Raw genomic sequence first — 26,175 nt, forward strand, 5'->3', positions numbered from 1 at the left:
AAGGGCTTCCCGTGCCTGCCTCTTGCAGGGAAAGGAGAGGGGCTGGGCAACCTACAGGTGCTGCCACATCCTGGAGTCCACACCTAAGGCACTGCCAGAGAGAAGAGGGGCTGTGCGTGCCCACTGGCTGGAGGCTGCTTTGTCACTTGCGGCTGACGGGTACCTCCCATGTCCCTAGCGGGTGGTGCTCTAGGCTTCCCCTGTAGCTTCCTCTGAAGCTGCTGGTTGGGGGCTCTAGACCCCACAGCGTGCCAGCTCCCCGGAGAGGGCATCTCACTCTGACCCCCGACTAGGGAGGAAGCTGGGGGCTTGCTGATGTCACTTCTCAAACCCGCTTCAACAGAGCTCATTAATCAGCCAGCTTGATATGCCATCTCCCCTCCGTCCCGCCTCCAAGGTTACTCAGTTCCCGGTCTATTTCAAGGCCAGACGTCAGCAGAAAAGGGGTGGAGCCAGCTGGGCCTGTGCAGCCTTCTCTGCAGGGCACCCGTGTTCTGGGCACCTGACTTCCTTCCCTCCCTTGCTTCCTCCAGCTCCTGCTGGAGCATTCCCACTGCCATTGCTCTTCCTGCGCCGAGAGAATGGACCGAGGAAGGGAAGATGCCGAGAGCATCTCAAGTGATCACCTGGCACCTCTCCTTGAGTGACGCACAAGCTCCGGGCAACAGAGGGCGATGGCACTGCCTCCTCCTGTTCCCAGGGCAGGGCGGGGGATTGACAGCAAGACTCTGGGCACCAAAAGCCATCAGATGCCAGCTGGTTACTGGAGACACAAGCGGCCTCTTGGGTTCCGAGGCCCATGGGCACACACATTGCCACCAATGAATGTTCCGAGCAGTTCAATTCCTGGCAGAATCAGGTGGTTGGAGGTGTGGGTGTTTTTTCCCAAGGGAGCTGAGGGGCTAGATTGATGGCTCAGAGGGTCCCCCATCCTCTGTCACTTGCGACACAGCCCACCTGTTCCTCTCACGCTCTCTTGTTCTTAGGACCTGTGAGGATCAAGTTGACCCCTAGCCTGGCCCCAACAGTGGTAGCCCAGCCCCCAGCAGTTATGTGGCCAAGCAAGACATGCCCCAGCCTTCTCACTGGTATAAGATAGTGGTATACTGTGACCCAGGCTAACCCAGACCCAGCCTCTCCAGGCACAGCCGTCGGGGAGAATAATGCCGTGCACCCATCCCCTCCCTCCTCCCTGACATCCAGCATAAATACTAAAAGAGCTGTTTTTGTAGAGAGATCTCAAAAACTAAAACATGAGAGCCAGTAAGCCACGCCTGTAGTGCCCAGAGGAGTTTTGGTCCTTGGATCTGTTAACTCGGCCGAGGAGAGCCGGGAAGAGAGGTTATCATGCTCTTCAGAGCTGCCAAACCCTCTAGAAGAGCCCTGCCTTTCCTCACAGTCCCCATTTTCTTCCTGCCATGGGGAAGAAAGGCTTCTCTAGAGCCTGCCCTAGAAAGTGGGCATTCCTCGCTCTGTCTCCCATCAGGTTCCCTGGGAGGGCCTAGGATGGCCTTTTCCCTCCTCTGTCCGATAGGATGGGAATGAAATTCCCTGATCTCCCCCTACCCCTGTCTATACTCCTAGTTCAAAGGATCAAAGTCCCTTTTAAAAACCTCATCATGTTAGGAGTGTCCCGCCCCACGGCTCCATGACGAGGGACAGCCTGTCACAGCCCCCTCCCTGGTGTGCAGACCCAGCGCCTCACAGCAGAACTGCCCCAGGGTCATGAAGGTTTTCTGTGTCAACCCTGATTTTAGGGCAGTCTGATTGCCATCTCCCTGCTTAAAACCCCACAGAAGCTCCTCTCCAGAAAGCAAAGTCTAAACTCCCTCACGTGGCATGGTCTGCCCCAGTCTCCTGGAGCCTTCTCTCTCCCCCAGACACCCCCCACCCCACCCCCGCCAGTGTCATCCCCAGACGTCGAGTGCTGTCACAGCCTGGCCCACCACGTGCCTGTGCCTTGCTTTGGAGTCAGAGGAGCGTTCCCCTAGTCCACACTGAGCTCAGGACCCCTCTTCCCTCACCCCCTGCCATGGCATTAATTGGGCTTTTATGATTATTCCGTTTCTTGACCTCATTGTGAGCTCCTTCAGGACACGGGCTGCGTCTCGTTCACCTTTCCATCTAGAGCCAGCATGGCCCATCGCAGCGTGGTTGCTCCCTGAAGGTTGCAATGAGGGAAACTGCTTACAGGTGGACGCCACTGCTGGGCCTGTGGCGGGGCTTTGGCACACAACCCTCCCCTGGGCCTTAGCCTGCTGATGGCCAGAGCCCACCACAGCTAGTGGCTGCTGCTTCTGCGAGACAGACTCCATGCACAGCCAGCCCCTCCTTTCCCAGTGGGCGGGTCATCCTCTGGTCCTCGCTGCCAGGACAAGCTTCCCCTCCGCAAGTGCCAGAGCACTTCTGTCTTTGGGGGGCAGAAGTAGAAGGGAGCAGCTGGAATCCGTCCACTGCTGTGAAGTCACAGACAGCTCGTCACCCGTCTCTTTCTCCAGCACCACCAATTTACGTCTGAAATTCGGACAGTGACGGATTAGAGTAGGCGCCAGCTCCACAGACAGGTCTGTTCCTCACGTCCCACAGCTTTGCGCACACATGCCCTCTGCCCCACCCCAGCTCCTCACGTAACATCTGTAAAGCTCTCCTAGGTCAAGGTCAGAACCCATGGTCTTTTCACCTGGCTGTGCAGGTGCTAGATTCCGTGGTCCTCCGTCAGGCTTGTGAAGAGCCGGGCTGTCCTCTATAAACCCTGATGGCTCATAATCATTAGGCAAATGACTGTGTGGGTTTTCCACAATATTTATCTTCCCCTTCCCCCTAAACCACAAGGGTTGCAGCTCTGGCATCAAATACTTGGAACTCTGCCCACCATCGGGTACCATCTGGCTTTTCAGCCGAGAAAGAGCCCACACAGGCAGGCAGCTTGTCCTCCAATGAGAGGCCAGGCCAAGGCCACTGGGCCAGCCCAGTCCTGCCCTGAAGGCGCCAGCCTTGAGGGGGCCACAGAGTGGATGGCAGAGGAGACAGCCCTTCCATCAGGATGTAAGCAAAGGAGACAGTTGAGTGCTCTAAAGAGGAACTGGGTGCTCTAAAGAGGGACTGGGCTTTGACTGAAGATGACCTGTTTCGAATCCCTGCCACATCTAAGCAGTGTGAGGTTTGGGACAAATTAATCCCTCTCAACCTGTTTTCTACCAAGTGGAGACAGTCACCAAGGTGCAGGTGTCTGCAGGGAGGAGCTCTCCTTGGAAGATGCCATCCTGCCTGGGCACTCTGGTCGTGCCTGGCAGTGCCAGTCCACTTGCTGGTTCTGAGCCTCGTCTTCCCTGCCCCAGGGCAGAGCCTTCTCTGGAATGACAGACGTCAGTCTCAGGTGTCTCGGGAAGCTTGGAGAGCTTGGGAAGGGCTCCAGGTAGAGAAGGGTGTCATGTTCAGGGGCTGAGCTCTTGCCACCAGCATCCCCTCAGTGTGAGCTTAATACCAGCTCCCAGCTAGAAGCTTAGAGACAACAGGCGGGGTATTACCAGGTGTGTGGACTCATCCTGGTTCCAAAGGTGGGTGGAGTTTGCTGCCTGGGGGCCACAGCCTGTGTTCTGGGCAGACACAGGCTCCCTCCTGCAGCGGCCACAGTGCATGGACAGTTTTCTGGCAGGTCAAAGCCAGGCTGCCCATCCGGTGCTGCAGGAGCCCCCAGTGGGTCATGGCACTAGGCTCCCTCCCAGGTGGCACCTTCCCCCACATGCCTCCCACGCACGGGCTCCTATGAGCCGCACTCTGCCTGATAGGAAGTTTCTGACGTTCCTTTTTCACCATCAAGGGGTTAGGGAGAAGATGCTCATTTTGTTGCCTCCCAGAGCTCCGGTAAAGATAGGTTACAAACCTCAGGTCCCTAACTAAGAAATTGAGCATGTCATTTACGTAGGGGTACGGGGTGTTCAGAGGAGGTGGTTCAGAAAAGAAAGTTATATGCGTTTTTCTTGGCTCTGTTTCCACTTGCCTTGAAAAGGGGGAAGCAGAGGTTTGAGGAAGGGACCTGGGGAGGTTTTCGGCTGTCAAACATTCAAAGACGGTCCTTCAGCCAGTGTTTGGGGAGTAACAGCAAACCCAAGAACTGCCTTCCAGACGCCTCTGGTTGTCTCCTCACTGACAGGGCTGAGCCTCAGAGCAGCCTCCCCCAGGCTCCTCAGGAGTCGTGAGCGGTGCCACAGTGGCTCTGGACTGTCCCTCCCGTGCTGTCCAGCTCTCCCTGTCTTTCTCAGAGCCCGCACAGGGGAGTCCAGGCAGCTCTCGTCCCATGCAGCCTGCGTCACAGCTGCCATGGGATGGCCAGACTCCTGGAGCGGGTGCTGCTTCGGTTGTGTGCGGGAAGCTCTCACGCAGCCCCTTCATGCCGCCTCTTTCCCAGCCACAGGCTAACATTGCATCCTGGGAGGTGGTGTTCTGGACCTGCAATAGCTCAGGCAGGCGGTGGACCAGGGCTGCTTGAGAGCCCTGGCCCCCCAGGTTCAAGGGGGCAACGTTGCATAAAAGAGAGCATCCATCCACCTTTCCCCTGGTTTCTTTCTCCCTGAAATCATTCTTCCAGGTTCCCCAGCATCAGAGTCGAATAACATTTTCACAAGTATCTGAGCAGAGGTAGCGCAGGTGCCCCACTGTTGGCCAGTCTGTACCTGTACCGAGAATGTGCCCAGAGTTCATCTTCATCTCCGCTAGCTGGGCGAAGGGACGGGTCTTTCCTCCCGACCAGCCCCTGGTTGCTGAGCTCCTGCTGCGAGGATTTGGTTTCTTTCCTCTGCTTTCTAGCTTGGTGGCCGCTTTGGAACACGCTGCTGGGACCTTCACTTTTGGCTCATGATTGCCTCTGCCTGGAGGCTCAGTGTCCTCCCGTCTTTGAGAAGAGCTGTAGATCTTCCGTCTCTCCACTCACGCATTCAGAACGAGGCTGCCAGCTTGGCGTGAGCAGCCATGGTATTTTACTGAAGATAATGGTGACCTAGTGACAAGGTGCATAGAGCTGGCCTCTAATGCACAAGGGGCACCCACTTCTTTAGAGTCATCTAGGCATCAACCGTCAGTTCTGTCTTTGGTCATCACGTGAATCTTTCAAACTTGGAGTCTATTCAGTAGGCATCTCCCAAGGACCTTCTAGTTGAGGGGTTTGGGAAGATCAGGGGGAGCCAAGGACAAAGGGCCATGGTAACTTGTTCAAAAAGTGCGTTATGGCAGGTGTTGGGCTAACACTAATCACTGCTGCAGAGAGGGACGTGCACTGAGGGAGGCAGCCAGCCTCCGCCTGTCCTCATCACTCACTCTGCACCAGGAACACAGTATTTGAGAATTGGTGGGGGCAAGATTGGCACTGTCTGTCATGCTTGCGTTGGTGTCTAGAACCCGACAGCCTGTCCTGGCACAAATCCCATCCCCTCCCAGTCTCTGGGTCAGCCCATTCCTGGGCTGGTCTTCAGGAGGGGCGCTGCTCACCCTCTGCCCTGTGGAGAACATTTTAGGAAGCTCATCCTCATATAGTTCCTTGTGAAAGTGCAATCATCCACAGAATTCGGACGACCTCCTCTAGATGGCATGGTGCCTCTCATCACAGAGTTTTGGCAAATAAGCTGTGACAGTGGTTCATGGGATTTGGTGCACACAGGCTGCCGACATGGTTTCTGACACGGCTCCTGCTCTCTTTCTCTGGCAGACGTCTTCCGCATGGTGAATGATCCTTTGTGTTTGGTCGGGAAGAACTTGGACTGTCTTAAAGAGCATTTGTACTGTAGTTGAACTTGAGTGGAGTTCATGGAAGTCAAATAAGAATAGTACTGGGGCTGGGCACCGTGGCTTACGCCTGGAATCCTAGCACTTTGGGAGGCCAAGGAAGGCAGATTGCTTGAGCTCAGGAGTTTGAAACCAGCCTGGGCAATATGGTAAGACCCTGTCTCTACAAAAAATACAAAAATTAGCCAGGCGTGGTGGCACACGCCTGTAGTCTCAGCTATTCAAGAGGCTGAGGTGGGAGGATTGCTTGAGCCTGGGAGGTCAAGGCTGCAGTGAGTCATGATCACACTACTGCACTCCAGCCTGGGCAACAGAGCGAGACCTTGTCTGAAGAAACCAAAAAAAACAAACAAAAAAATGCATTTGGACCATAGTTGAACTTGGGTGGACCTCATGGAAGTCAAATAAGAATAGTAGAATAGTATTGGGGGCCAGGCTGGCCAGGCATGGTGGCTCAGGCCTGTAATTCCAGCATTTTGGGAGGCCAAGGCAGGCAGATCACTTGAGGTCAGGAGTTCATGACCAGCCTGGCCAACATGGTGAAATCTCATCTCTACTAAAAATACAAAAATTAGCAAAGCGTGGTGGCATATGCCTGTAGCCCCAGCTACCTGGGAGGCTGAGGCAGGACAATCACTTGAGCCTGGGAGGTGGAGGTTGCCGCGAGCCAAGATCACACCACTGCACTTTAGCCTGGGCAGCAGAGTGAGACTATCTCAAAAAAAGAAAAAAGAAAAGAATAGTATTGGGGCTAGGCATGGTGGCTCACGCCTGTAATCCTAGCAGTTTGGGAGGCCAAGGCAGGAGGATCACTTGAGGCCAGGAGTTTGAGACCAGCCTGGACAATATAGTGAGACCCCCATCTCTGCAAAAAAAAAAAATAATAATAATAATTAATTAGCAGAATGTGGTGTCATGCATTTGTAGTCCTAGCTACTCAGGAGGCTTAGGCGGGCAGATCGCTTGAGCCTAGGAGTTCGGGGCTGCAGTGAGCTATGATCGCACCACTGCACTCCAGCCTGGGTGACAGTGCCTCAAAAAAAAAAAAAATAGCATTGACTTAACATTCTTTGGATGGAGCTCCTTGCTTGGCTTCAGGAGTGCTGCGTTCCCCCACCGAGATGTTTGGACAGGAGTGATGACTTGGTGTGTGCTGACACAGGGGGTCAGGAAGCCACGCTCATGTCTGTTGAGTGTCTTCTGTGCACACGCAGCATGCTTTGAGGGGTTCAGGAACTTGAAAGCTCTCGCAGTTAGAAGGGACATCAGGATGCAAATCCTGCCCTAGCCACGTGACCCTGAAGCCTGTGGTCCTTCAGCTGACCCACACTGCCTCAGAACTCACCTTCGTGTGGGTGAATCCCCAGATACTGTAATTCAAGTTGAGAAAATAAAAACTTCCAAACCAAAACGTTCACAGCCACTTGAGAAATAAAAATAGAATCCTTGAACGTTTCTTCACTGCACTTCAAGGACGTGTTGAAGGTTCACTTCCCATTTAGGGACGGGTCCATGCTGAGTTGCCATTAACCCCAATTAACTCTTAACCCCTTGTGCCCACCAAGAGCAGCCCTGGAGTCTGGGGGATCCTTTCTTTTATCGCTTGAAATAACCTCCAGGATCAGGGAGCTCGGCTGTGCGATTTGTGCGCTCCGCCTCCACCCAGATGAGCCCCCCTGCGCCCTCCTCACTCCAAGCCCGAGTGCTCCGTGGTCAGCTCCCACAGGTCTCTGTGCGTTTAAGGTAGCCCTATTCAACCTTTCAAGGCTTGCTGCTGTACGAGAAGTGCCTCTGTCACCCCTACTACCTTAACAGAGAAATCCCCATCAGCCCCCAGCCCTGGAGTGAGAAGGCTCGGGGTGGACCTGCTGGCCTCCCGTGTTGAAACTCCGGGAGCTGACAGCTGGAGTGAAGAGAAGGCTGCTGGTGCCCGAATTCTTGGCTCTAGAAACTCCATCTCACTACAGCGTGGAAGCCAAAACCAAAAAAGCTTCATATTTTTAGAGGGAAAGAAATAAGCACACACTTAGAGAACTGCCCACATAGTAACCAACTAGTCCACTGCCTCAGTAGTGTTCATGGGAGCTAGCGGGTCACAGTGTCACTCCCCTGCCCCGCCCCACTTCAGTTCCAAGCCTTCTTGCCACTCCAGGATGAGAACAAAAGCGTCACCTGCGTGCTTCCCTGGTCACTGCTGGCCGCTTCGGCCACTGGCATTTGTCTCCATGGGACACTGCCCGCTTTTCTAGTCTCAGTCAGGAGGCAGGGCTGGGAGGGACCCTCCCCTGGGCATCACCAGTCAGCTGACAGCTGCCCTTCCAGGTGTTTTCTCTGTCACTTGGTGCAAAGGGTAATTGTGTGTCACTCTTTGTCCCATGGGTTAGTTTTGGCGTGGAGTTGCACAGAAAGTTCTTAGGACTTGTCCTTTGTTGCAGCCCTCACTTCAGCCCCTCATTCTCCTGTCTCCCCTTTCTTGTGGGTTTTTTGTTTTGTTTTGTTTTGTTTTTTTGAGACAGGGTCTCGCTCTGTCACCCAGGCTGGAATGCAATGGCGCAATCTCAGCTTACCACAACCTCACTACAACCTCTGCCTCCCGGGTTCAAGCCGTTCTCCTGCCTCAGCCTCCTGAGTAGCTGGGATTACAGGCACCCGCCACCACGCCTGGCTAATTTTTGTATTTTTAGTAGAGACGGGGTTTTGCCATGTTGGCCAGGCTAGACTTGAACTCCTGACCTCAGGTGATCTGCCCGCCTTGGCCTCCCAAAGTGCTGGGATTACAGGTGTGAGCCACCATGCCCGGCCTCCTGTCTCCCCTTTCTACCAGGGAAGTAGCCCCTCTGTCTTCCTTCCCCTTTTTTGAGGGAACTGAGATGGAACTATGAGTGTTGTTGAATTTCATCAAAGTCTTAGTTCCAGTTGGAAGCTGCAGTCCGCTCCGTCTCCTTCCAGCCAGAGGAAGGATGACGACCAGCCGCACTTGGGTTTTTAGTTTTGTCTTGTAAGCATTTTGGTGGGTGGCGGTGGGTGACTATTAAGGACACTGACTCCACTGTCTCCAGAAAGTAGGGATGAAAAGGATCACTCCTTTCAAGACCTTGAGCTTCCTCACTTTAGGTGAAGATGTCTTCTAAGACACCACCCCTCTGGGAGCCAAGCAGACTGAGAGTGGTCACAGTTCACCAGAGTCTGATCCCCTTCTTTGTGGGGACCTTGGAGATGCTGGTGATGGCGGGAAGCCGGGCATCCCAGGCCCCCTTCCTGTGGGGATCTTGGAGATGCTGGGGAGCCAGGCACCCCAGGCCCCCTTCCTGTGGGGATCTTGGAGATGCCGGTGATGGTGGGGAGCCGGGCACCCCAGGCCCCCTTCCTGTGGGGATCTTGGAGATGCTGGTGATAGTGGGGAGTCGGGCACCCCAGGCTCTTCCCGGGTGCACTCTCTTCTTCATGGAGGGATGAATATCATTCTCCCTGAAGCCAGTGGGTAAACTCAGAGCCATGCTGTTTTGATTTGATGTGTGTTTCCTAAAATCATAACATGTCAATTCCTCAGCTGTGTTGGGAAGAGTTATTCCCTGACTATGTGCTGTTTTCAGGCAGAGCAGGTGACTCTTGCCCACATGCTGCTGGCTTTGCCAAGTCAGGCACTGCCCCCCGCAGGAGGCATGGAAAACGTGTACAAGGCAGGTTGGCAAGACTGGGGCTGCCCCTTCACCCACTCTAGCAGGCACTCCCCCCACCAAATGCAGTGCATCCTACAAAGCTTTTGTGAGCATCCCACGTTTGAGAGCCTTCCTAGGTGCTGCAACAAACAAGGATGCAGTCCTTGCCCTCAAGGGGGTTACACTCTGCCGGGGACACAAAATCAACCCAAGAGAAAGCAGCGGTTCAGAGCCTACTGGAATGAAGTCAGGTGGTATCAACTGTGTGTTGGTAATTCAGTCAAGAGCCCCCAGGGAGGATTAAAATAACTTGCAGAGGAGATTGGCACTTGAGCAGGGCTCAGAAGGTCACAGGGGAAGATTCTTTGCCAGCAGGAGGGTGAAGGCATGAGGTTGAAAATTTGAGGACGGGGTGTCAGAGAAGGGGACCTTCTCCCTCTGCCGCTTTCTGGCTGTGTCACTGAACCTCTCCAGCCCCCCAGTTTCCTCATCAGTACGATGAGGGCATCGTCACCTGCACCAGTGACCTTGCAGCGGGCCATGAGCATGAAATGAAACCATGTGTGTTAGCGCTTGGCAGAGTGCGGAGGGGCTGCAGCTTGGGCAGTGATGTTATCACAGGGCAGTTTTGATAGCACAGGGCAGGACGGATCAAAGGACCAGTGGCTGGGACAATGCGGCCTTGGGATTGGCTATGACAGATCTGCAGGCAGAGGGTGGGACCCGGAGACTGTACAAGGTGTTAAACAGGGTATTTAATTTGAGATTGGCACCAAGTTTAAAATTTCATTTTGTTTCTCTGACCAGTTAAATGTGCAGAGAAATTTGGGGATGGGGAGATAAGTATCTACCCGCTTTACTTTTGTGCTCTGATGTTGACGCCCTCACTCACACACTCCGTGGTGCGGTTAAAGGACATAACACATTGCCAGTCCTGGGCTCCTTTTGCATATGACGCAGAAGCACGCAGAGTCGGAGCCTTTCTTCTGTAAGTGCCATGTGCTGTAGGGTTAGAACTGGAGAGGAGGGAGGCAGGTGGTGGACACAGCTCAGCCTCAGCAGGCGTGAGTTGAGCGTTCTTGGTTTAAAGATCCATTCTTGGAAGTAGCACAGCATTTGTTTCTCCCATTCCATGGCTGGGCAGCTGACTCTTCAGTCTGTTCCAAACCACTCCAAGAGGAAAGTGGAAGCTCCAGTTAGTGACTGAGCCTTTGGTACCCAGATGCCAGGCTGCTCAAACAGGCACAAGTGTCAGTACTTCCGGGTCCTCAGCAAAGCCACGTCCTGTCCAGGAAATCTCCAGGCACAGCCCACAACAGGCCCCCGTGAGGCTGCAGGGTCCCTTCCCCACATCTTTGAGTCACTGATTCTGAAGAGTAGATTTCCTTCCTGTCCAGAGGACAGAAGGCTGGGCTTGAGATTAGGCACTCTTTTTACTCCCTGCTGTGCTTAAATCTCATTTCTGGTGGCATCTAGAGAAACGGCTCCTCCCTGTCAGCCCCATCCTTAATGCATGTGTAGGACTGGGCTCTGTCCTGTTGGGGGTGCTATTGGGAGCCTTGCCTTGCAAGAGGGCACTTCTGGCCTGGGAGAGAACACACATCTGTGGTTTGAAGCCCCCCAGTTTGTGGTCATCTGTGATAGCAGCCCCAGGAACCTAATGTAGAGAGCAAGGAAAGAGTCAGAGATTGCTGGAAGTCTGGAGCCTGGGCAACTGGAGGTGGGCAGTGCATGTAAGGGACACAGGAGGACAGGCAGCCCTGTTGAGCTGTAGACTGCAGAACGTTCTAAAAGAGCTGTGGCTGAGCATTGCCTGCAGTGCCCTGGGAATGTTAGCCTCCTTGTCTCCATCAAGACTTCAGCAAGGCTGCTGTGGGGCCCCTGGTGTCATCTAAACTCACTGACCCAAAAAGAAAGAGGATCTGAACAGACCCATTCGTACCCTCCTGGGTCCGTCCCGGACTTTATTCCCCATGACCAGTTTGAAGATTTTATTAGAAATCAGAGTTTTCTTTTTTCTTTTTTTTTTCTTTTTTTTTAGAAATGTGCTTGGCTGCAGCGACTCGTGTCTCTGCCTCCTGTAATGAGTTGGGCTACAAGAGTCCTTGAGCAGAGACTGAGTTTGAACTGATCAATGGCATTTAGGGGTTGGAAAATTGCTCAGGAGCCAGCTAATTTATAATGTCATATGGGCTAGACTGGAAGACCCAAGAGAGTAGGCTGTCTCTTTTGGCTTTTTATCTTTCCTTTTTTTAAAAAGGAAAGAAAACACAAAGTGCCACGCTTGGCTGTTGAGCATTCAGAGATGGACACTGCCCCTGCTAGACCATCTGGAGACAGGGGCTGTTCCTTCTCCCGCCCCCCTCCCTCCCCAAGACCTCAGCGGCCACACCGTGGCATGGCAGCGCATGCCACTGCCTCTGTCCTCATCCTTTGTCACTCCGGATGCCTGCTCCTGCAGTTGCCGAGTTCTGGCTCTAACTAATTTGCAGAGGACACCTGTTCCTTAATTAGCCCCAGCTCGCAGTCTGTGTCTTCATCTGGCGCTCTCTGATGCGTGAGCTCGCAGTCCCATGGAAGGGCTGCTGTTTGGCAGTCTGTGCGTGTTTGCTGTGACTAAGTGGGCCCTGAGCCTTCCCAAGCGTTATGGTCGGTCTGTACTCCTGAGCATGAAACGAAAAAGAAGCCACATTCCAACCATCATCCATCTATGGACGTTGCAGCCATTGGCCAGATCTTCCAGAAGAGTCCTTCGTTGCCAGTTCCCATGCTGAGGACAGACCTGCTGTCCCCAGAACTGGGTCTGAGAACACTAAGCGGATATGAACCCTCGTTTCGACTCCTCTAGATTCATATTCCTGGTCACTCAAGTGGCACCTCACACATACCACTTACAATAGCTTTCAGAGGTACATCTGATTAAATAGAGGGATGCTGTCAGTGGGCTGGGATTCATCCATACAGGGTTTTACAGAATGTAGCCTTCTGTGTCCTAGGATCTTGACAAGCATCTGCTGAGGACAGGAACAGAGATGGACAGGGCCCCTGGAGGACAGGACCCAGGCAGCCTGCAGGAGCATTCCCTGCCTGCCCTTGGGGGTGGTTCTGCTGTCCGTCTATTTTTATGGTGTAAAACCTTCTAAAAACCAGTCTTTAGGTTTCTGAGATGAGATCTGACCTCCCACATAAGCCACCCCCAAGATCTCCAGCCCCCACAGCTGGAGGACCATAATTTCAGCGGGAAGTCAGAGGCGAACTACCCAAACACCCGGGCACACCAGGAGTCCAGTTTCCAGCAGACCACAGTTACTTGGAAACATTTGTGGCAGGTGGCTCTGTGTTTATGCATTCTTCTACCTGACATCTCCCCCTTCATCCTTAAAAAGAGAAATTCATCAGTGGAAAGTTTCCCTGAAGTGGTAATTTTCCTAAATGACTTACTGATGGTGCTGCGTACAGACCTGCTCCGCCAGAGTCAACGTTCTGCATGCGCTACCGTGTCCCCAGCTCCTCTCCCTGGGCTGAGGGGACGGCGGAGGCTGTCCACTGCTTTTGTGAGGAGAGCCCTTTCCTCTGCCTTCCCCTGCCCGGCCCCATCCCCCAAGCCTGATAGAAAGAAAGACTTCTTTCCCCTCTCCTGAGTGGAAGCAGGGCCAGTTCTGAGGTCCCCAGCAGAAAGCTTCTCTTTCCAAAGCCCTCCATGCCTGGTGGCTGCCAGGTCGCCTTCTCTAGCCCAGCTAATTAGAGCCTTTCCTTAAGCGGCACTTCAGTCCTCCGCGTCACTCATCCTTACAGTGATAATGGACTTGGATAAGAGGTCACAGCTTCTCCCACATCCTGCCCTCCTTATGGCCAGAGGTGGGGGGCGGGGGGCGGGACAGGCTCAGCCCCTCCTTCTGCGGGGCTCCTACCTGTCAGTCACAGGGGCTGGCCGAGGGCTGAGCAGCTGTGATGGATTCACCCAGATGACAGGCCAGAGCCCGACTCCCCGAGTGGGCCCGCTCCCCACATTCGTTCAGGCTTCCGAGCCGCCTGCCCCATCTCTGGTGAGCGTCATTAGCATTAACGTGATAAAATGGCTCTGTGTAAATGTTAATAAGGTCTGATGCCTCACACTGCTTCCGAGTGGCAGATTGAAAATGGTACCATCATCTTAACTGCAATGAGCAGCTCTTAATTCCTCTACTCCCTGAGCAACCAATTTGGCATGGAAATCCTAACCTTCCCCACACTCCAGTCTCTGCTCTGTCACATTTGCCCCCATTTTCCTTTGCAAAGAAGGTTCCCATTTCCCACAGACCAGTTTTCTGAGACAGAGTTTGACTTTTGTGTTTTGAGTCAACACTTTCCCCTGTTCTCCAAAGAGAAGTGAGAGGACCCATGCCGACCAGCACCCGCTTCTCTGCCTGGGTCCCATCCTCAGCCCAGGACTTTGCCCTGGTTTTCCTAGATGCAGCTCCTTTCCTTGGTCATCCCGGGTACTTCCGAGGGGCCTGCCCTGGAAGCCAGAGGCTCTCGTTCTCCAGGCTTCTCCTCTCGAAGCCAAAAACGTGGCCCATGCACATCCCGATCACTCCTCTCCAAGCCCGTCAGAAGAGGTGTCCTCTCCTGCGAGGCTTCGTCAGGGCTCCTGGGGCCCCTCCCCACTGTGTCCTTTCTTCGCAGTAAACTAAGAGTCAGAGACATGGCTGGTGCTTCTTTTGGATCCTTTTTGCCATTATGTCTCTAGCCCATGCTCATGGGCAGTTCAAGGGTGGGCACATCATGGATCTTCAATCTGTGTTTGCTGAAGAGAGCAGGACGCATGGGGTCCCTGGAACGACACCTGGGCCTTGCCTAGGAGGCTCAGCATTGTCGGAACAGTACATGTGAGCAGCAGCAGGGAAGCATGGCTCTGGAGCTCTTGTTCCACCCCTGGCATTGGCACTTACCCAAGGTGACCCCAGGGAGCCTCTGCCAGTCCAGGTGTGCCCAAGTCAGACCCGGCCTTAGCTATGGGCGGAGGCCACGTGAGCAGCAGCGTCTTCCGTGTGCAGACGGTCTGCTGGTGCGGCCTGCACCCTCCTCACTCTTGTTTCCATCCCACAGGCGATCTTCACTCTCCTCCTCGGACCGTTCACCTTCTTTGACGTCCAGAAGACCAAGTACCTGCAGATCCTGACCTCTCTGATGAGATGGATCGGTGAGTCTGAGAAACAGCTCAAGTCTCTGCGCTTTCTCCTCTCGTCCCTTCCCTCTCCTTTCATGAGAGGCGGTGCAGGGCCCCCAGCCGTAGCTGGAGTGTGGTGGTGGTTTCCATTGACTCAGGCCTGTCTGGTCCTCCCACCTTTCTAAAGGATAAGGAGGGGGCGGATACTCAGCTTGCCTGTTACTGCTGGGGAAATTTAACACCAAAACAAGATGATTGTTTCGAGGTCACATAGTGTGGATGGAGCTGGGGCTAGAGCCCAGGATTGTTCATTCTAGGACCAGCTTCTTTCTCATACAACCATGCTGGGTGCCCACTGACCCAGAGGCTGGCAGGGGGGCTCCCAAAGGTCTGGGTTGGGCTCTGCCCTGCAGGGCACGAGAGCGGCGCGGCTCTGCGTTCTCATGAGTGTGCTATGTGGCATAACCATAAAAGCCAGAGGGCCGTGGCAGCAGCCACTCTCTGCCTCTGGGTCTCTGGCCACCAGGGCATGAAAAGACACTCCCTCCACAGCATCTTCTAACCAACGGACACTGTGCTGAGCATGAGTGCCATTGTCCTCAGCTGCGGTCTGGGGGTCTGTTCCCCCAAACAGGTTGGTGGTTGGGGGCTGGTCTACTTCTGCCGCACCATCCTGCCAGCCACCTCAGAGAAAGAGCTAGCTGCCGATCCACCTGGACGGCGGACAGGAGCGGGTGGGGCCCTCTGTGGCCAGCACGGCTTTGGGCGTCCGTTGGACCCCTCTTCTGCTCAATCTAAAAACAAAGAAGGCTGTTGCTGTTCTGAGAGAGGGGCCTGGACAGAGTGGGTGTGTCCAGGCTCCAGGAGCTGGCCTGCCTCTCAGCACAGAAGCACTTGGCTCTAGAGGAGCCAAGGCTGGGGCTCCTCCTTCCTGACCACCTTCCCCAGCCCCCTTTCCCACTGTGCTCACCCATTCTACCCTCATCCAGACTCTGGGGGTGCACGCTGATCCTGATTCCATGCCAGGACTCAGCAGCGGGTCATGGTCGCCGAGGACACTTTCTGATCTAAATGACTTCCAGCAGCTTGACATCTGCAATTCCCCTGGTTCCCCAGACTCAGGGGATTATGAGATGTCAGTCTAAGGAGCCTCCGTACACGGCAGTCTTGGCATCTTTAGTTGGAAGGGGCCACAGCAGTCAGGTAGCCCCGCCTCGCCCCTCTGGGAGCAGGCTGTACAGCACAGGGGACAGGGTGGCCTCCGGGGCCCAGAGCTCACGACTGGATGAGGCTCCCACTCCACTCTGAGGGGTTGTATGTCAGTGCTGGAAAGTTTTTCCTTGCCTTGAGCCATGCTCACCAGCCTGTAACTTCTTTGCCCTCTTGGTTTGTCCTTGCAAGGAGATGAGAGCAGGATGAAGATGAGTTGTGAGGCCCCCACAGGGGCACATCATCTGGGCCGAGCCCGTCCTTGGGCATCAAGCTGACACGAGGGAGCGGGAGGACACCTGTCCATCCCTAGACAGGGCGGAAGTCTGCATCTGCCCCATTCAGTCTGTGTGGTCACATACTCACCAGTGAGTGCCGTTCCCAAATTGCACTCACAAGTTCCAAAGCCCCAGGTTAAATTAACGTGACTACCTGGGGGAAGATGGGAATTGTTACTTAGAACCTGGGGATCCCACCAGCTCCAAGGAATGGATTTAGAATGGAGCCTCCCTGGGTGCCAGGAGCGATTGTGTCCAGAAGTCAGAGTCAGCAGGGATCAGAAACACCAGGGCTCAGCCGTCCACCCTTCCTATTTCTCTGCTTATATGAAGTATTTGAGAGCTCTGGGTAAGGCCGAGTGGGTAAGACCTGGTGGTCTCAGAAGAAGGAGTTTTCTCAGTAAAGCAGGATTTGGAGAAAACCGTTCTCCCTCCTTGCCTTCCTGGCCTAAGTCTGGTGCTCCAGCTCCTGTGGCTCCCTGCAGCCACATCTGTAGCCCCAAAGTCTGGCCCCTACCCTGTGTGGGACTGGCTGCACTTGACCCGCCCCTCAGCACTGGGGAGGGGGAAAGGGCCCCGTGGGCGCTGGCATGGAGAAAGCCGAGCTGATTCCCGTCCCTTCCCCTCATCCAGGAGGACAGGAACAGGCTGGGGAGAGGTGGAGGGGGACGTTCCTGCTTTAGCCGGCATGGGGATGACACCCAGGATAGTGACAGTTAATGGCTTCCGAAGACCCCTGCACTTGTTTAGGGTGACAGATTCCTCCCTGTGTCTGGGGAGCAATACATTTGTTGAAAGGGAGAAGATTGTAAAAAGGAGAAGAGGAGGCTGAGGGCAAATAAAGAGCGATTGTCTCAGAGCAGGAGACCAGCTGTATCCCTGCATCAGTCGGAGGAGAAGCCAAATTCTGTGGCCAGCAGGGCCCCGGGGTCCTGGAAGGCGTCTGGGGACAGCCCGGGCCCCTTGCCATTCTGCTGTTGGAGACCCTGCTTCCCCAGAGTCAGGCTCACCGTAGACTTGGCTTTAGAAAATCGACTCCTGTTTCCCCCAGCCCCTTCCCACCCCCAGGTCTCCCACCCTGAGGCTCCCGGGGCCCTGCAGTGCTGCGGAGCAGGTGACGGTGGCCTCGAGAGAGGCTTTTGGCAGCATCAGGAGCCGGAGGTGGAGACCAGCTCGGGAAGGTCGACAGCACTTGTTTTTTGGTGGTGACATTGTTGTCTTAGCAGGTCATCTGCCTCTTTTCCTTTTGATCCAAGAGATAATCAAATGTCAGGAGCCTCTCAGGCGAACCTTTTCTCCAGAATGCTGCTGGGGGTGACAGCAAAGGCAGTGATTTTTTCTCCATGAGAGACTCAGACCTCTGGGATTAAAAAGCAAACCTTTCTGTGGCACAGCCCTCTCGCCAGAAGGAAAATTACCCAGTTAAGTAAACTCTGAAGCGCAGCTGGGTCTAGGGTTCCATTCCCCAGCAGCCAGCACTGGAACCAGCGGGGTATTTTTCTTCCCAGTGCTGGCAGAAGGTGTGTCTCCCTCCCAGCCCCGGGCAGCAGCATGGCTCAGGAGGGGATGAAGGGGATGGAGGTCCCCCTGGAGCCACCAAACAAAACAAAACTGGCAGCCCCTTTTGGGGGAGGGACCCCACGAGGGTTTCTCGCCTCTGGGCCAAGCTCACCCCAGGCAGTTTTTCGAGAACCACCCTAAAGGCAGTGACCTCAAAAGCCTATTTGTCCTCTCAAGTCTGTGCCAAGTTGTCAGTTTGCCACAAACTCCCTTTTCATTCTGTCTTAAAAGCAGCTGTGTGACCGAGTCCCACACACCCCACCCTCCTTCCCACACTCCCGCCGTACCCCTTCCTCTCCCCTCTCCCCAGATGAGGCCATGCTTTCCCAATAACCAAGTGGGGAGCTCGGGGTTGGAAATAAGCTGGCTTGGGTTCCAGGAAGACAAAGGGGAAGAATAAGCACCAAAGGGACCGGAAAATCATAAATAAATGTGCTGAGCCGGAAACTTTCTTGGGCTTAATTAGGAATTAGTTCTGCCATCTGTTGAAACGAGGCCGGAGGAGACTGCAGGCCCTGGAGCTGTGCTGAGGAGCCTTCGGGCCAGCTCCTCCGAGAGCCTCTGCTCTGCCCTCATTCCCTTTAGTAGCCTCGGAAGCCCCATCGTTCTGCCAGAATGGCACTGAAAGGGTTAAATGGCCTTTGTAAATAGCCACTTGTCCAGGAAAACTCAAAGCATGGATGACATGTGACAGTGTCTGTTCATTTCTTGTGCTCCCCAAATAAGTTCTGGGGAGACTGGGCTGGTCAGTGTGGGATGCCTGGGTGGCAGATACCTCTGAATCCACATGGGGAAGGAAGGTCTTGGTGTGCTGTCCCCAGCAGTGAGGCTGTTGTTCAGGCCCTGGCAGACATGGCTGGCTCACCCCCAGGTGGCCACCGCAGATTCCTGAGCAATCAGGTCTCCGGTGGCTGCTCTGTGCCAGGTGGCGCACCTACTGGAGGTCACGCCGGACCTCCTTGCCTTGTTCCCCCCGTGTGGGACAGGCGGCATTTACTCCCAAGGTGCACAGTTGGATCGAGGCTTCTCCGCCAAGTTCCTTGTCTGTGCAGTGGCAGCGAGGCCTTGAATGGGACCGTGTTGTTAGCACAGCACCTGCGCAGTGTGCAGAGGGGAGCCACGGTGAGCATGACTGTCTTCAGCATCATCTTGGTCAGCTGCCACATCCCAAGAGTGGCCTCAAGATGAGCCTCTCTTGGGGGCTGGCCATGAGACTGGGGACATGACCTCAGCTACCTCAAGAGAGCAGGCCCTGGGCCTGCTCACACTGGTGTCACGGTGAGATCTAGGAGCACCCAGGTTTGCTCTGGGCAGCCTCTCTGTTGCCACATCCCAGCTGTGGTGCATGGAGAGGAGGCCTCTCTGCTCTGCCGCCCCCAGCATCTACTCCCACCCACTTTGAGGAAGCTCTGAGCTGGGAGAATGAAAGGCAGGCTCATCTCACAGAGGGGCAGGGGCTCTAGCCTCTGCCAGCCACAGGTAGACCAGGGATGCTGAGGGGAGACGCAGCACAGAGGATGTTCTTTGTGCTCACAGGCCCAGCGCAGGGACTTCAGATCCCAAATCTGAGCACCTAAGCCGATGGCGGGAGGCTGCCCCCGCCCCGCCGCAGGGAGCTCTCGGGCTGAAGTAATGGCAGCTTCATTACTTCAGTCCCATTACCAACTTTCACCGACAGATGCCTGCAGGCGCCTCCCATGAACAGCTGGCTCGGTGCGGGGCGCCCCATTTGGGGTTATTAAAATCCGGATTCTTTTTAACAAAGGCTGCTCTGGAGTGCCACAGCCCTCCTCGGGCCTGGGCTGCCGAGGACCGCAGGGTTCCCTTCCCTCTGATTGTGTATGCGGAGCAGACGCTGCACACGCTCTTTTTGCATCTGTGTTCCCCTCAAAGTGGGTCAGACACCGTCCTCTTCAGGCGTTTGTGGATGAACTTGAGCCTGCCTCATGAAGTTCTCGGCCCCACTCTCTCCACCTCCCTCAGCAACTGCCCCAGATTTGTTTTCCAAGCCGACAGGGAGAGGTGGGACGTGGTGGTGGTGGCAGGTGAGGCCCCCAAGAGGAAGCCATCACCTGGGGACATGAGGCTTTCTGGTGTTTACCTGTCTCCAAACCCATGACTGATCCCTGCAGACAGCCTCCCAGTGGGACTGCGCTGATCTGTCACCACCGGTAGCCAGGGGTCTCGTGTCTGGGCCATCTGGTGCCCACTGCTGCCAGCTTGGTGTTGGAATTCCTCCACAACCACTCAACTAGTGCCTCTCAGAGGTCCCAGAAGGACCCCCCAAAATGCCCCCTGTGCCTCCATCCAGACAGCCTCATGTGCCAGCACCACGCCACCCTGCTGTCAGCAGCCCTGCACGGCCCAGGTCTCTGCGGCAGCCCTGCCCACCCTCCGACTGGGCCACTGTCCAGGGCTCTCCTGGGCTGTTCCGTGTCCAGTCGTGACTGGTTACACTCCCAGTGGAGGGAATCTTGAAAAACCTTTTGTATATGTTGCATTTGGGTCTTAATTTTATTCTTGGTTTTCTAGAAGTTCTTTTTGCAAATGCACAGACGCCCATTTATAGGAGAGGAACCCAGTGTTTCTGTTTTAAGGTAAAGTGGGCAGGTAATGAACGCTTGCTGGCGAACAGCCAGCCATGTGCCGCCAAATGACTCCCTTCCTTAGCATCAGTCAGGACTGACCTGAGAGTTCACTTGGCCCGAGCAAAGGGTGTTGCCCTTGCGGCCGTACCTCTCCTCTAGCAGCCTTTGTTATCAGCTCTGATCTGTGTACGGCTGAGATGGGCAGATCCAGCTACCAGACAAAGACTCCTGCAGTGCCCAGGAGGTCGGTGGCCCAGCTGTCCGGGCACTGACAAGGCAAGGAAACTAAGTCCCAGATCACTCATGGTCGTGGGTCGAGTCTGGCCCGACGATGGTGATGGTCATGGCCTCTGTGCAGAACTGGGCTTCACGTGGGAGGGTGAGTCTTAACCTTGCAGCAAGTCAGGCCGTCATATACATCTGCAGGGCTGCCACGGCCCCCAGCAACCCTGGAGCTCCAGAGTTACGTTCAGACCCAGGAGGGGCCACCCATCCTTGCTCGGTACCACCTTTCATCTTCCTCACTCTCTCCTTCCCGTCTCTCTCTGCATCTAGCTGGCTGCTGGAGAGGAAAGGGCTGAGCAGCCTGCAGGAAAGGTGACAGCGCCTGAAATTTTATGTTTCCAATCTCCGGGAAGGAGATTAGTCAGCCAGCAGCCAGAGGCCCTCCCTTCCCAATGATTGCACACTGAGCTTGCTCTGACAACTTAAGAATGAAAAATTGAGACCCTGCCCTCCCAGGCGCCACCTGCCAGGCTCCAAAGGTGTGGGGAAGTGGAAGGATGAAAGGCCAGAGCCCGTGATTTCTGACGGAAGGCTTGATTGCTCCAGAGGCTCAGACACTTGCCCTTCACCAGGCTGCTGCCGCCTCCTGCCACCCTGGGGAGAGGGGGACTCTGCTCTCAGTCCTTTGGGCTAAATAATTTAGCCACAGGATAGAACCTCGTCCTATAAAGCTGGTTGTTTCAGCGCTCTCTTCTCCTCCTGGGGTGAGGAGTGAACGAAGCTAGAATCCTCCAGAAAGCACAGGAGCTGGCCCACATGGGAAGATCAGTTGGCTTTAGATTCCCTCCTTTCAGCAGAAACCCAAGTGCATGGTGGGTGAGTTGCTAGGCAAAGCTGGCATATGCTGGATGCCCTACAGGTCTGAAATGAAAACCAGACCCAGGGCCAAGATGCTTTTGGTGCCTGGCACATCCCTGTGGGGGCCTCCTGTAGTCCCCAAAGGGAGCTCCTCCCAGGCAGAGCCCTCACCCACACCACAGCCCAAGTGCAGGCAGGTGCCACCCCAGGAAGGATGGGCCAGCTCAGGCTCCAAAGACCCTGTCTCCTTTAGCCCCTCCCAGAGAGGGCACACACCTGGAGGCCCCAGAGGTGGGGTAGTGGGGATTGCCTGGCCTTGAGGGGCCTTAAAAGATGCTGGCGGTGGTGGGGGTAGGCAGGGGCGTAAGAGGAGGAACTGAGGGTCACTCTGGTTGGCAGAGCAGGGGTGAGCAGCCTGTTGGGGTCCTACTTGCCCTCCTCCCCATCCCTGACCCCCAGAGCCCCAAAGGTTAGCTGAGACCAGTGATAAGGTGTTCCTGGGAACTGTTCTGACAGCAGCTTGACCTGGCCAGGAAGGCGGGGTCACTAGTATCATCCAGTCCCCCTCGTTGGAGCACAAGGGGAGCTAGATGAGAACTCAGCACTGACACAGTTTTTCCTGCTTGCCTGGGAACTGGGCTTTCAGCAGGGGCAATGGGTTTCTGCAATGATAGAAGGCAAGTGCAGCTTCCTGAGTGATTGCTGTGAGCCAGGTTTTACCAGCACGGCACTGCCCTGTCTCACTCCAACCCTTCAGCGTCCCTACAGTCATCTTCTTTTTTTTTTTTTTTTAGACAGAGTCTCGCTCTGTCGCCCACACTGGAGTGCAGCAGCACAATCTCGGCTCACTCCAACCTCCACCTCCTAGGCTCAAGTGATTCTCCTGCCTCAGCTTTCCGAGTAGCTGGGATTACAAGCCTGGGCCACCACGCCCAGCTAATTTTTGTATTTTTAGTAGAGATGGATTTTCTCCATGTTGGCCAGGCTGGTCTCGAACTCCTGACCTCAAGTGATCCACCCGCCTCGGCCTCCCAAAGTGGTGGGATTACAGGCATGAACCACCGTGCCCGGCCGCATCTGCATTTTTAAAGGTGATAAAACAGTTTGCCCCAAGATTACACAGTTAAGTGGCAGATTCAGGAGCTGTGCCCAGTGTAACTTGGCTGTTTCCAAGCCAGGACTGTGTCCTAGTGTCGCTCACACCTCTAGGCTGCAGGATCCTTGGGCTCTTCCACCTCCAGCCTGCAAATGTGGGTCTCCTTCTGCCGAGGTCAGTCCCATTATTTAAGGAACAAATGCCCAATCACCTCCCCCTGTTTTAGGGCCAAGAGGCTGGTCTCCAGTGGTTCTCTGCTCAGGCTGGTGTTACCCACCCACCCCTTCCGATGGCCCAGCTAAAGCCAAGAGAGCCCTGCAGCCCGGCACCTTCCAAGGGCTAAGTGGTGGTGAAGGAGGGAGCTGGTGCCAAGTCCTCCCCTAGTCCTGTTCCCCGCCTGGAGTGCCGGTGCCTGAGCTGGTGATGGGCACACTGCCGGCCATTTGTTATCATTAGCCCTGGCATGTTGATTCTCTGCTTGGAAAAGAGAGTGCCGCTCCCAGACAGCCACCGTGATGGATGGCCTCCACCTCACAGTGTCAGAGCCAGAGCCACACATGGGGAGCAGGGAATGGCACGGGGCTTGGGGCGCCCTGACCTCAGGGACATCTGGAGCCAGGTTCAGAGGTCAGAGAGTTGTGGGAGCAGCTCTCCAGGAAGCAGCCCTGCCAAGGCACAGCTCAGCACTGGCGTGTGGAAAAGGCCTGGGGGGCCATGCCTGGAGGAAGACCCTTCACCCTTGGCCCTCAGGGTCATGGCTCTGAGTGTGTGTGCACAACTCGGACACCCAAAGGAATTAGGGAGGAGGAGTGTGCCGCGTGCGGTCTGGCCCTAGTGAATGCCTGTCCTCATACTCCTCATCCCTTCCAGGCCCTGTAGAAGGGGATGAGTGGGCTGGGGGAGGGGGCTTCTGGGCAGGGACCGTTGGGCAGGGCCCTCTATGGCTCCCGAGAGCCTCTGTTCCAGCTCACATCCTTATGGAGATGTCCCTCTGATGGTGGCTCAGGACCACAGGCCAGTTCCATAGCACCCCAGACCCAGCCAGTGCCTCCCTCACCAGATCAGACTGCCCTGGGGGTCACAGCCCGGGGGTACTCAGAGCCCATTTGTCCTTGGGCTTTTCGAGAAGGATTGGTGCAGCGTCTCAGCTCCACCCTAGGTCTTCAGCGTCCCCATGCAAATCAGGGCAGATGACAGGGTTAGAGTGAGGAGTCCTGGACCGAGGTTGGTGGCAGGAGGGGGAAATCTTTCAAATCCTTAGCATCTCAGGTGCTTCCCAGGTACGCACACGTCCACACAGCCCATAGACCCCCAGCACAGGAAACCCCACTGAGACACCCATAGAAATACAATGCCAGCCACCTGGCGAAGTCTTTAATTTTTAGTAGCGACATCTTGAAATTCAGTTCATTTTGATAAAATACTTAACATATCAAAAATATCTTTCAACATGTAATCATGAAAAAAATGACAAGTGGGATACTTTACGTTCCTTTTCCACGCTAAGTCTTTTTTTTCTTTTTTGAGACAGAGTCTCGCTCTGTCACCCAGGCTGGAGTGCAGTGGCGCGATCTCAGCTCACTGCAACTTCTGCCTCCTGGGTTCAAGCGATTCTCCTGCCTCAGCCTCCCTAGTAGCTGGGACTACAGGCGCCCGCCACCATGTCCGGCTAATTTTTGTATTTTTAGTAAGGACGGGGTTTTGCCATTTTGGCCAGGCTGGTCTCAAACTCCTGGGCTCAAGTAATCCGCCCACCTCAGTGCTGGGCCACACACCAAGTCTTTGAAATCCAGTGTGTTTTACACCTGAGCACACTTCAGTTTGAGCCAGCCATGTTCCAGTGCTCAGGAGCCTCGGCCTCGTGTGGCCCTGGTGGTCAGCACGGCTCTAGATGCTTCTCGGTGCTTCTCCGTCAGAGCCCAGTGGGTTTGTTGCCACCTTCAGGGAGAGCGTGGGCGGCATTCAGGCTGCCCAGAAGTAGCCCTTGCTTAATTCCAGAGCCAGTCATTGGGATGAGGAAAACAGGAAAGCCACCAAGAAGGACTCAGTGCCTCAGCATCGCATGCTCATGGGGAAAGCTTCATGTGTGCCCCCAGAGCGGAGGTGGGGGCTCCTGGGATGGCTTTCTGCTCCACCCCTCCCCTCTCAGGCCTGGAGAGCTCTGGCCCCTGTGCCCCAACTCCAGTGGTGCCTGGGAAGGTCACCCAACTCTCTCCAGCCCCACACAGACCCCAGCATTCTGTAAGGAAGGCGGAGTCCTGCCCAGGCCTCACATGGCTCAGAGACCAAGGCAGCGCTGCCTGGGAGGACCTGGAAGGAGCTTGTCCCTCTCCGTACCTGCAGCTCAGCCAGCCCTTATGTTGATGCCCAAGGGTGTGTGTTCAGCGCTGGAAGGAAGGGGCTGGCTACTGACCACTCTGATCTTTCTGTCCCTGCCCACAGAGACCCAAGAGAGGTGAGCTGGGGGTGCTGGTAGGACTCGCCGAACATGAGCATCAGGGCCCTGGGCCCCAACTCCAGACACCTACGCCCAGTCACGGCTTTATCCCTCCAATAAGGCCCCCTTCTTTCCCTAGGCCCCCAGGGTGAGGTTCCAGGAGGGCAGGGATATTCTGGAAGGGAGGGAGAGATGTTGACTTTCATCCCCTTATAAACCAGTGCCACCTTTGCCGTTTGGCAGGTGTTCAGAGTGGGTGGGCTCACCTGTCCTCCTCCCTGCCAAGGAGAGAGGCCGTGAGGACAGATGTGGAGGCAGTGCCTGCAGGGATTTCTTATCTGGCTCTTGCCAGGCTGAGGCTGTGTGGGGAAAGGCTGCTTCTCTTCGCTTCTCTTCTGACTGCTTTAGGAGCCTGAGGACTCGGATGTTATAAGAACATATCTTGATGTGAAATTGCTCCCTGACCGCCACGCTTGAGGTTGCGGCAAAGCCGATATTAACAAGAACCTTGGCTTGTCCAGATGCCCGTACACTGGATGTGCCTCCTGGCAGCTCAGTCCTTGTGTAAATTTTACTTCTAGCCTCCTCAGAAAGGGAAGGCAGGCGCCTTCTCTGACTGGCCTCTGGCAGCTCAGGACTCGTGCCTGTTTTATCTCAGCTCCAAGACAATGACTTCCTGTGCCTTCGCTCTGTCTTCCTCACTCCCTCCCCAGGTGTCAGTGTGCGAGGGAGGGGAGTGGCTGTGGCCCAGGTGAATCAGTGTGGTGAGGCCTGCGTGTGGAGCTGAGATCCACTATCAGGATGAGCCTGTGAGCAGCCAGCAGCCTCGGCAGGCGACCTCGCGGGGCCTCAGTGAGGCTCTGCCTATGGGTGTCCTCGGGGGCCCCCTCCTCGTCTCTTCCCCGCATTGAGCTGCTCCTCCTAAACCATGAGGAGTCACAGCAGCCACAGACCTATAGGGTCAGAACGGCTCCGAAAGGTCCTCCATGTCCCGTCTGACACCTGCTTCCCCTCTGGGACCCCCACCACGTGCCTCCTACCCTCAGGCTTGGCCGCCTCCCGCGACGGGGATCTCATCATGTACCCCACAGCTAGTGTGCCTGATAACCAGCCCGTTCTTTGGTTATAATTTGTCCCCTGTACCTTCCACCTGGACTCTGGTACCCTGGACTCTGGGCTCCAGAAGGACAGGACCCCTGTCTCAGTGATGCTGTCCCCAGATGGCCAGCATAGTGCCCAGCACCCAGGAGAAACTCAGTCCATTGTTGTTGAATGAAGGAATGAACAGTCCAGTTGGGCCCATGGGTGACACAAGACAAATGCGGTGGCTTTTGCGTT

General features: G+C 55.3%; 1 protein-coding gene across 9 annotated transcripts in view; it reads left to right on the forward strand.

The window, feature by feature from the left end:
* The window catches only part of TMEM104 (transmembrane protein 104), a 63,079-nt gene that overhangs the window by 28,566 nt on the left and 8,338 nt on the right, over positions 1–26,175 (forward strand). For all 9 annotated transcript variants that reach the window (XM_063799935.1, XM_063799936.1, XM_063799937.1 and 6 more), the window contains one exon: positions 14,526–14,619. In XM_063799935.1, the coding sequence (XP_063656005.1) occupies positions 14,526–14,619 (94 nt within the window). The remainder of the gene's footprint in view (positions 1–14,525; positions 14,620–26,175) is intronic.

Source organism: Pan troglodytes, chromosome 19 (genome assembly GCF_028858775.2).
Source record: "Pan troglodytes isolate AG18354 chromosome 19, NHGRI_mPanTro3-v2.0_pri, whole genome shotgun sequence".
NCBI classification, from domain to species: Eukaryota; Metazoa; Chordata; class Mammalia; order Primates; family Hominidae; genus Pan; species Pan troglodytes.